The sequence below is a fragment of the Aptenodytes forsteri genome, unplaced genomic scaffold (assembly GCF_000699145.1).
Source record: "Aptenodytes forsteri isolate BGI_AS27 unplaced genomic scaffold, ASM69914v1 Scaffold15, whole genome shotgun sequence".
In the NCBI taxonomy this organism is placed as follows: domain Eukaryota; kingdom Metazoa; phylum Chordata; class Aves; order Sphenisciformes; family Spheniscidae; genus Aptenodytes; species Aptenodytes forsteri.
This window is the reverse complement of record NW_008795129.1, coordinates 20,972,972-20,984,235: the sequence shown is the minus strand read 5'-3', so window position 1 is coordinate 20,984,235 and position 11,264 is coordinate 20,972,972. Positions and strand designations below refer to the sequence as shown.

The window sequence follows — 11,264 nt, the reverse complement described above, 5'->3', positions numbered from 1 at the left end:
GTGTTGGGTTGACGGTTGGACTCGATGATCTTAGAGGTCTTTTCCAACCTCAATGATTCTATGATTCTATGATTCTATTCTATGAAAGGAATAAAAGAATAAAAAGGTCAATCTGCAAATGTGAGAAATAAGTATGTTGCTTGTGGCAGGCAACAAGCAGCCAGAGACCAACAGACATCCCATAAGGAAGGCCAAGGGTTCAGAGCTAAGAAAAGATGGGCTGAGCTGAGAAAGCTGCCTGAGATGAAGGTGGTCATGTTGTTTAACAGGGGGTTGTTGACCTGCTCGTTTTGGTTTTTGCCTTGCTTACTGGGGCTGCTGCATCCACCTCTGCTGGCACCATTGGTGGGGACAAAACTTGGTTTTGGGTGAAAAATGCCCACAAGAAATAAGTATTTCTGTCTTGGTGTATACAGACACTTGGAGTATACAGACACTAAGGGTATACAGACACATTTCTAGTTTTTGCTGGAGGAGGAAATCCTCTCTGAAGGACTACTCTGGTTTGGGAATGGACAATCTATGTCTTACCCTGGGGCAGTTCTAGACCTGAGCAAACAATTCACCATGAATAACATGTCTCCTCAGTTTAGTTCCTCCCTGTTCATGAGCTACTATTCATAGGTTTTTGGAATTTCTCAGATGTTCAAATTTTTTTTGGTAGTAATTCTTGCACCATCAATTTAGAACAGGCAGTTAATTGCACATATTCAGTATTCAGAAGTCAAATTGTTGTCTTCATTAGCTTTTATTGGATACAGATCATACAGTTTCCCCTAAGTGGATTCAAGCTTACAAAATAAAATAAAAAGTAAGTCTTAATGAGCTTTAACAAATGACCAAATTCAAAGCCAAAATTATAGGGGAAGTTGGAGGGGGGCAGAAGCAGACAGTCAAAATATTAAAGGTCAAAGCAGAAGTTAGAGTTATATATGCATTTCTCCCACAGACTGATCTTATCTATGAAGTTGTGTCTGAAACTCATCCCTGTTCCTGCTCCTACAGGATAGCAAGCTTCATATTTGTATGTATGCCTCCCTTTTTTGGTCTGACTGTGAACTCTTCCAAAATTAACATTATTCAGTACATTTAGTAAATACCAACAACAACTTTTTAAAACTTCCTTTTGACCCCATTTCAGTCCATGTGAAATGATCAGCATATTTATTACCAAGGTCTCAATCCTGGCTCATTTATCCGTTTCAGTTGAGACGAAGGAATGGCTGTCGGTGAATACGAGCCTGAATTAAGTGGTGTCCAACGCTAGCCTATTCCATTCAGTTAATGAAAAGCTGCACGTATTTTAAAGAACAATAGCTGCCTTTCACCACTTGTTTGCTTTTTAGTTCCCCTCTTTGGCAATAACAAAGTGCATTTTAGAGGGAACTGTCAGCTTTCAAACCGATTTGAGAACTGGAAACAGGCATCAGGGGGGTTTGTGTCGAGCACAGCTCTGCCTTTGTCATTGGGACTGGCACACACAACTGGTGCGAGTTATACCAGCATCTCTACATGACACCAGACCAATGCAAGGAAATTGGTTATGTTATAAGAGAAGGCCAGAAATAACCCTCATCTCCTACCAACGCAAAGAATAACTGAAAACAGAAAAGGTCAATGAATTGAGTCAAAACAATGAATGACAGCGGAGCGAATTTTACAAATCCCCATTACATCATCCAGGGAAAACAAACCCTGCTCAGCCAGAAACCACATGGGCCAGCTTGCGATGATCCCTCCTTTTCATATTTTTATTGGTTTATGATCTACTGGCATGAACGTACTTGGGTCAGTGTTTGCAAATGCAGATTGCATACCTGGAGCTTTAGCACATAATAGTACAAATCGCCTCGCCGCTACAAAAACTGATAAGCCTTTTCCCAGACAAAGGATGAAATAATGCATGATCGTTTGAACGCCACAGACAGACAGAAAGCATTAAAAAAGCCCCATTCTCCTAGTGAAGATTTTCTGGAAAAGCCATGCAGAGCAAGTTTGCACATTCCTCTGTCTAAATGGACTGTATAGCCACTTAATTTTTATTCACTTTGAAACAGAGATGTTTTCTTTGGATACATTATCATTGTAGCTCTTTTCACACAGCATGAAATCCATGGCTGGTTTACTTGGCTAGAACACTCTGTCAAATACCTGAAACACTAAATGCCTGTGTGTAGTGTATATAATGGCATGGAAATATTTATTATATTTTGCTCAGATGAAATTACTTCACTGCTTGTCAGCAATGCCTCTAGGATTATGAACATAAACTGAAGATACATGCTTCAGGTTCAAACTGAAATGTCTCTCTTTACCTGACACATTCCTTACAAGCTGCTGACTGCAGCCCTGCGATCTTTGGGTATCAAGTTATACTTACTTTGTACAGTGAGAAAATAGCTCTTTGCAGGGGCTGTTTTCGAGTTTCTCCTCTGTCTGTTGGATAAGATCTTGACTGACTTCGGGAACGCAGGCTGGAGACTGGGGAGAGAAGAGAGGGGCACATTATCTCTGTGATGAGGTGCAGATTCTCCTCTCTTAACGTGTAAAAGACACATTCATTATTTATGCCCTGAGCTGCTTCCATTCAATTCCAGTGGTTGTGTAAAAGCAAAGGAGCTTTACGTCAAACAGCAGTAAAATAGGATACCGTGGTAACTCGCTCCACATTCCTCTCTATCCTCACATTGCTTTTTTGCCTTCTCCTGTACCTTCACCTCCTTGCCCAGCCTCATGAATATGCAGGACACACTCCTTGCCAATTCTTTGAACTGCTCCCTTGCATCCCATGAAAAATGTGCTGGCCTGAACTGTGTACAGGCCATTCTCTTAAACAAAAGAGAATTTGCCCGGTGTTTTCACTTCATTGATGATTCATTGTGCTGTCTGAAAAATCCATCATCTTTTTTTTTTTTACCAGCAAAGGAAAACAAGAGCAGAGCATTGGTATTTATTGATTTATATATAAATAATATAAGAAGATGCTCGCAAAAGTGTCTGGACACCTTAATTCATCATTAGAAGGACAAAAATAATCCAGCAATTTTAAAATAATCATGTCAAAAAGGAACTCTGCCAACCAAGCACATAAACTCTTTTCATCCTCTCCTCCCTTTAGAGAGAATGTACATTCAGTCCCTTCAAAAAGCCCTTAGCAAAGAGTGGTCTTTTGCAGTATGCCCTGATGGTTAACCAGTTTACGACCTTTGGGACTAATTATCTATAAAGACAGTTTTTAGATAGTCCACATTCTTACTCATTGACAGTATACTGTAATTATATAAAAAAGTGTATATGCGTGTGTGTGTGTGCACGCGTGCGTGCCTATTTATAGACATTTCTCCCATTGACATGAAAGCCCCTTTATATAACCAATCGGATTTGGGTATTTTCAATAACTCCAGCCATAGGTGACAAAATCCTCTTTCCTTGCAGAAGCCTTAACACTCGGTAAGGTTCCTCATCCACGGCCACAACCACCAGATGTGCTGAGGTGGTGGGTCACAGAGCATCATCACTCATTCCTGAGCAGATGTTCTCATTAACTCACCCTTAGTTGGGGATATCTTGGCAAGCATTGAAATGCATTGCAGGCGGAGTTCAAAAACACTGGAAATGAGGACAGAGGAAGGGGCAGAGGTGGAGCCAGAGAAAATCTCCAGCATGGTGAAAGCTGAATTAAGTCTTTTATCTTTTCTTTCCCCCTGCTGAAATGTGAATATGATCCTGGTTGTGACATGAAAAAGTAAGTTTGTTCCACTTGAATGTTTTTAAATAGGAACATGGTTTACAGAACTGTCTGTGCATGCTGCGTAATGCAGTCTCACTGTTCAACCTTGACAGACAATCTGCAGAACATGCTGGATATCTTTGACCTCACTGAAATATGTCCTCATTTCCTCCATATATTCCTCCATTTCCTCAGCAAAAGATATCTAGGGAACACCCACTTTTAATAGCAGACAGAGTATATTGCTAATAACTAAGAAGTCTCACAGTTTCTTGAGAGGTAGATGAGCCCGCACATTATCGTCTGAAAGATGAAGAGACTGAGACGAAGCCAGGTTTTCTCAGCTTGATTGGCCACCGAGTTTGACAGGAACTGAGAACTGTAGGACAAGTCTCAGTAAATCAGACAACTTACAGAAATTCCTAACTGTAGATGTCCATGACTAAATCTAAGTCCCGGTTTTAGTTCAAGCGAGTAAGTAGAGGCAAGAGTGAAGCAGTGAAAGAACTAGGAAAAAAACCTGAAAAGTCCTCTTTTCCAGTCTTACAGCTGCTACATTGAAACTACTGGGGGAAAAAAAAAAAAGAAAAAAGGCTTTTAAAGGAATATTCAGATAGGAACCAAAGCCTAATGATTAGCAGTGTTTCAGTTGATTTGGGCTAGGAACCCTATGAATTAATGCCTGTACTTTATACTTTGCATACTCAATGGGGTGTGCTACACAAGCTCATCAGCAACCCAAAGCTTGTACGTGGCTGCGTGAGTCCACTGCTCTGAGACCTGATTATCTTGAACATCTCTCTGATTTATAGGGTACAGAAACACCATTGAACTCCATAGTCTTTGTACTGCTGTGAATCAGGAGTGTCTTTTCTGACGTGAATGGAGCTGCACTTAAGTAAAATTGATACTAGTGCCTCTAAATGAAGTTACTACTAAATAAGTCTAAGATTTGTTCAACATTTATAGGCCAAAATTGGGATCCAAAAGCTAAGTGCTAAACCCCATAATTAGGCATTTAGACCAAGTGACCTGATTCTTGCTCATGCCAGGCAACTTCATTTCCCAATGAGAGGTAAGCTGCCTTCAGGTTAGTGTTGAAGTTCATGCACATGATGTATTATTATAGTAATAATTCCATCATATTTTGTCTGAGATCAAAGTACATTTAAAAAATAAAATATAAGCATCAGCTAAGTCTTTTTCATAGAAAGGAAACAAAATTCTTATAGGGAAAGGGGAGAAGAATGAGCAAAAGAAACTGTAAGACAATGTGGGAAGTATTTAAAAATGGCACGAACTGTTATTCCTCTCTCCAGGTTTGTGGGAGATACAGTCACCACTTGGTTTTTCAAAACCACTCACTGCTGACCTTTGAACCTTTCTTCCTCTGGACAAATTGAGAGTAAGCTAACAATATCACGGTAGGTAAAGACATAAATACACTGACATTCTGTACATGGACTAAAGCCTTACAGTGTAGTGCAAACAGTTTACTAGACCACTTCCCTTTCTGTAACAAAAAACCAATTTTTTCACAGGCTGATCATTTCCAAAGGTTTTGTAGGACCCACAAAACATTCTGTGTCATTATGCAGCCCTTCATAGTGTTCAGGGCAGAGCAGCTGCACCACGTGTATGGGAGGAGCATACCCAACCCTTTCCAACTCTGCATACAGTTCTAGGGAGCCTTTGTGTGATCCTTCCTGAGATTTTCCTTGAGACTTCATAGTTCCCACTGCTCCCATTAAATACCCATGACTGCCATTTTCCCTGTTTGAGTACTGTGCATACCTACAGCCTTCGAATGTTCAAACAAAGCCAGAAACAATTACAAGCCAAAACCCAACCCACCAACGTACTTTTGCTCCCCTGGAGAACAATTAGGTAGCGCAGGTTATAAGTGCAAGAAAGCATTTGGATCTCAAGAGCAAAAGCTTCCAAAGGTAACACTTTGGCCACTTATGGAAGAAAAAGTTGCTATTTCCCTGGAGAGGTGCAAAAGATTTCTGCAGCCCCGACGAAATGGTTATTAACGCTGTTCTCCTAGTGCATTATGGGTAATGGCTGTAAAAGCAATTACAGGGGAACAGAGACACCTTTTTGAACATATTAAATGTCCTGCGGCAGCTAGGAGAGCCATACACCGTGATTAAGACCATTACATCTGAGCGTGTGACAAAGAATACTCTGCTAATTCTTCAGAAACACCTGAAGAAACCTGTTACATTTTCCTGTATTCAAAACAAAATGCTGGGTAGTTTTAACAAGTACAGTCCTATATTTTCCCTAATGGCTATTCTGTTTCCTGAAGGCAAAGAAAGTGATTCTTGAGCTCACTTAGGCTAATGTAAATCAGAAATTATGCCAGTCAAGTCAACAGAGTAACACTAGGGTACAGCTGATGGAACCGAAACCAGATTCATGGCCCAAGACTCTGGCAGTGCGAAAAGTGCGTAATTGATCCAACAACAAAAATTTCTCTCATCACGTTATCCTTTTTGACCAGACAGTTTAATAAAAGTCCAAAAGTCCAAACTACTTTCACCAGGTTTTAATCAAAATCTCCTATCTCCTGTATCTTCTCATTTATGGCCAGAAACTGAAAACCTTATAAATATTTTGCCGGCAAAGCAACATCTCAGTTTTATGATGCCCTCTTGTTTAATTTTTAAGAAAAGAATGCAACTAGGAATTGGATTAGTGATTATCTGAGAAACAAGAAATGGCTATTCAGTTACTTCTGAGTGCCATTAACACATTGAGAAAAATGTCTCCACTTCTGAATTTTGTTTTTTCTCATTTAAAAGACAAAAGAGATCCTCCGAGCTGCTCTTCCATTTCAATAAATGGCATGAAAACAGCTGAGATGTCACACACTTGTTCAAGGTTAGTTGTGTTCATGTCCACAAAAATTTGGAGATTGCTGTTCCTTCCAAATTAAGCCTCTGGGCCTGCAAGATGCTTTTCATATTTTGCTGAGGTTGAATGCAGCTTCTCCCCCCTTCCTCTCCTGTTCACTAGGATGCAACCACGGATAAACAGCATGGTGGCTAGGTTTGAAGCTGGATGCAATATCACCCATAAATACCAGGTTCTTGGTGGGAACTGAGAGCGTTGCAAGCCGAATGCAATCTGGTCTTTCCTGCACTGGCACAGTTGTCCCTGGCAGCCTGAATGCCAGGAGACCCATACCACACAGCTCTGTGTGTGCTGCATCTGGTACCGTCCATGTCCTGGCACTCAGCACCTCACTGAAGTACTGAAAAGAAGCGAAATCTGATTCAGATCAGATGAAAGCTTCCAGGCTGTGTAACTCCCCATTATCTGTTATTTTGAATGTCATGTTGCATCACTATACTTTAGAATGTAAACTCTCCTTTTCTGACAGCTCTGTAAGTTTTGCTACAGGCTGCTTCACTCAGCCCTTCAAGACAGTATTTGTTGACCTTCACTGAACAGGACAGCAAAAAAATAAGCCTTCTCATAAAATCATCTCTATACGTTTGCCGTGGTACTTAAAACGTTTCTCTGATGGTGTTTCCTCTGTGACTGGACTGATCTTTTGTTGATCTATCAGCTAATCAAATTCTTTATAAAACAAGCTGAAATGCTGGCAGTACCAAGGGAGACATTCAGAAGACCTTCTCTGATTATTTTACTTTTTCATTAAAACATGTTATTTGTTCTAATTTTCCTTAAGACAGAACTTCCAAATGTTTAAAATGTATGACTTTGGTCAAGATGTAGAGCACTGTAGGTGTTGCCTCCAAGTCTGTGGAAGTGAAAGCAGGCAGCCAGCTAGCAGAGATTTGCAACTTCAGTGAGCATTTTCCTGACAACCCAGCAGTTGGGGTTAGGTTTTCTGAAACCGGGGTGGGGTGAGTAGCAGGTGTCTCTGTGTAACTGACTCCAATTATTTCCGATAGCTGTACAGAGCCCAGAGCAGATGCACACACAACACAAACCTGCATGTGCAGAGTTGGTTTATTCTGTGCAACCCTGCTGTTGCTGTGGGAAAAGTGCCCAAATGACAAAGGGAACTGAGAGGGATGTGCTGAGACTCCAGCTAGAGACGCTTATCCAGTTGGCGTCACCACCATTTGAGAAAGCTATGGAGAGCTGACGAGAGCAGCAAGTGTGTGGCGGGTTGAGAAACATGCTTGGGAAAAAAAACACCAAAGGCAAGCATTGAGGAACTAGATTTGTTTAGTCTGGAAAAGTAAGAGTGAAACATGATAAAGGTCTTTTAATATAGAAATGTTTTTAATAAAAAGGGCAGGGATCAATTATTCTGCATGTTCTGCTCTACACTGGGGGAATGATGAGAAGGAATCCACTTAATTGGACATGAAGACTTTTATTCTAATTTTCCACACAGGGAAGCACAACAGGAGTATGAATATTGTGGAATCTGTTCTCGGAGATTTGAAACACCTCTGAGGCAGACAGACATCTGTTGATGATCTAAGTGTATTTGATCTCTCCTCAATGCAAGACACTCCTGAGCCCTCTCTCAGTCCTTTGTACCAATGATTTTGCAAAACACTGGACTCTGTAAGACACAGGCCCATGGCATGGCCCTGAGAACAGATGAGGAAGAGAGTTTGTATGCTGAGTGCTCACCAAAGGAAACCTGGAGCTCTGAGCAAAGGAATAAGTATCTTTTTTGCAAATGAACAGTCCCGCTGGAAAGACACTTGTCTCAATCACCATTGTCTCTTACAAAAAAGAAATAGCTTGCAGAACCCTGAACTTCAGATCAGAAAAAGGGATAGCATTGACTTTGGTCAGACTGACTTTGCAAGAAACAGAGCAGGTCCTTAGTCTGGAGGCAATTCTTTATCCTTACACAGTGCCTTTCATCTAAGAACCTCGAAATACTAAAGCTTCATTGCATGATTAAGCCTTCATGAGCTAGGTGGCAATCTCACAATATTTTATGGAACAGTGAACAGCGAGGTTAAGAGTTGTGTTTTGCAGAAGAGTGATCATCATCTGTGACTGAAATCAAAGAAGTCTCACTGAGATAAATGAAAGCTAGAGATGCTCAGATTCCTCAAATGAGTCCATTTGTAGCTTGCAATTAGTGAATAAGGAACAGAAGCCTAGAAATACAGGCTTTCATTTTATACCAACTTTTGCCAGTGGATGTGAGTCATCACTGTATCTTAAAGCATGACTGTTCATTACTACAAAAAATGTATGAACCAGAAAGATACCACACTCTTCAGAATGAATAGACTTTATGCAAACTTTTGTCATAAACACAACTGCTTTCCTGGCAAGTTTCAGACCTGCAGCCATGATATTGAAACACGATGAGTTATTTTAAACGTCACTTGCATAAAACAAATAATGTGCAGCATATGTTATGTCTCAGGTTATGAAAATATTCCACAACAAACTAGCTTAAAACAATTAAAAATATTTCAGTCAATGGACAAAAGTTCAAGCCATAACTTCTCTTGAGCTGTCTCCAGTTCCAAGCACTTCTGTCTTAATGTTATGTGTATTTTCAGATGTTGACAGCAATTTTCCACATATAATCTATTTGCAAATCTCCACACAGATTTGCTACTAGTAGAGACCTCAAAACTATGGAAGAAACAGGCTAAAATGAACTTTGGTGTGAGATGGCGTATGATGGGGTGGGAACAGTTCATACAAAAAATCCTGGAAATACTGGCTTCATCCAGTTGTTATATTGCTGCATTTGATTTGCTCTCACACGGCTGTGACCCAAGACCAGCAACGGAGAGCAATGGTTTATGTCAGGGATGGGAAGTCTGCCACATGCAATGCCATTCCTGCTGTTGCTTTTGCAGAGTCACATCCTTCTCTAGATGTTTGAGGAAGGCTCAGCTAGCAGGGGAGTAGTTACCGGGACAGGTAGCAATGGTATGACTATCAGTGGTGACTGTCCTCAGTCCTTTGAGGTGAACACTCATAAGGAGTCATAAGGAGGACTGTAATCAGAGCAGTTACTAGAAAAAAGGAGAATAGATAGATATATGCAGCTCATGCTGGTAGGCGCAAAATAAGGGAAAGACAAGTTTATGTGCTCGGGTAATGCACGTTTTCAAAGGGGAAAGGTAATGGGAGGGAAAAGAGAGACCATGAAATTGTGCTGCTTTGTGCCTCCAAGGCTGATCTGCTACTTGTGGCTAGAGATTCACCCCAAGGACTGGCCTGTGGTATCTCCACTGGGGTCTGCACTGCTGCCCTCAGAGCAGGAACACGCCAATGCAAGGCACAGCCCAGGCTCTGCTTGCCCCACCGCAGCGAGATGTCCGGAGCCACTTTGGGTGACTCTGATGTCCCCCCACCTCCCCGCTTTGGGCAGGGACAGGCCAGTGCCAACTGGGATTCAGTCTGAGCTACAGCCTGGGAAGTACTGACCATGCAGCTGGTGACCAACAGAGGGGAAGTGTGAAGGGGCTGATAGTGAGAAATGCAGAGGAAAGCAATGGAGGAGGAGATAGAGTGTCTTGGTGGTACTCTAATTTTGGGATGTCCGGGTTAGGCATGTTTCAACCTGGTGAGGGAAAGGTTCCCAGCACTGTCACAGCACACGCAGTTTCCTGACGCTTTTTGGTGTTATGCACAAAAATGTTGGAACATTCTTTTTTCTTGCCCTGTGTCTGATCTTGTCTGTTTGGTTTTAGCTGTATATGTAGTAAACAGCCAATTCTACATCAGGAGCAGCTGCAACACTTTAAGTAATCAACTTCTGCATTTTCTTTTTCTTTTTTTTTCCTACCACAAAGTCATCTGGGTCTGTATGAGGCAAACCAGTAAAGCACAAGGCTTCATAATTCCAGGATATTTGCTTTGAGATGACAGATGTAGGAATTGGCAGTGAGGTGGACGGGGAGCATGGAGAGCAGCTGTGTTATTAGTAGCAATTTTTCTATTACGACAGCATGTAGACATTATACCTGAGAATGGGGGCCTGTAATGCCAGGCGCTGCATACACATGTCATGAGAGCTAAAGCTTCTAAAGCAAACCAATCACACTAGCCCTGGGAGTGGGAACGGGGGCCAAAGACATGAAATACCTTGTCCAGGATTATAGAGTGGGTCAATGACAGAGAAAAAAATTGAACCCGATCCTGTTCTCTGATCAAATGGTATTTTCAGCACTGAGGGCAGGATCACTTGCTAGTAGCTAACTGATGAATATCAGCAGTGCCTATCAACTATGGGGTTTGTTTTGTAGCTGCAAGCTGATCTAGAGTCATGATGAATCTGTTTTCCCTCATATTCTACTAAACTATCAAAACATGTTGACACACAGAAAAATACAATGACTTAAGACAATAGAGCCCTCAGCAAACAGCTGAACATGTTCTTCTGCCTGGAGAGGTTGTACTAATCCATCACAAAAGGCAACGCTAACCACCTCAGTTCATTAACTCATTTACTGCAGTAGATCTGATGTAGCTTCAGTCTCACTTGCTTGCTCCAGACTTGCTGGGCTGCCTCTTGGGCCTTGGCAAGCCCACTGCCAGCAAAAGGATAAGCTTCTTC

General features: G+C 41.5%; 1 protein-coding gene across 1 annotated transcript in view; it reads right to left on the bottom strand.

Moving 5' to 3' along the window:
- Nucleotides 1–11,264, bottom strand: part of GRK5 (G protein-coupled receptor kinase 5) — a gene marked incomplete at its 5' end in the record, with an annotated part of 98,347 nt that overhangs the window by 28,317 nt on the left and 58,766 nt on the right. Inside the window, one exon of the mRNA XM_009277915.2 lies at nucleotides 2,381–2,481. Coding sequence (XP_009276190.1) covers nucleotides 2,381–2,481 — 101 coding nt within the window. The remainder of the gene's footprint in view (nucleotides 1–2,380; nucleotides 2,482–11,264) is intronic.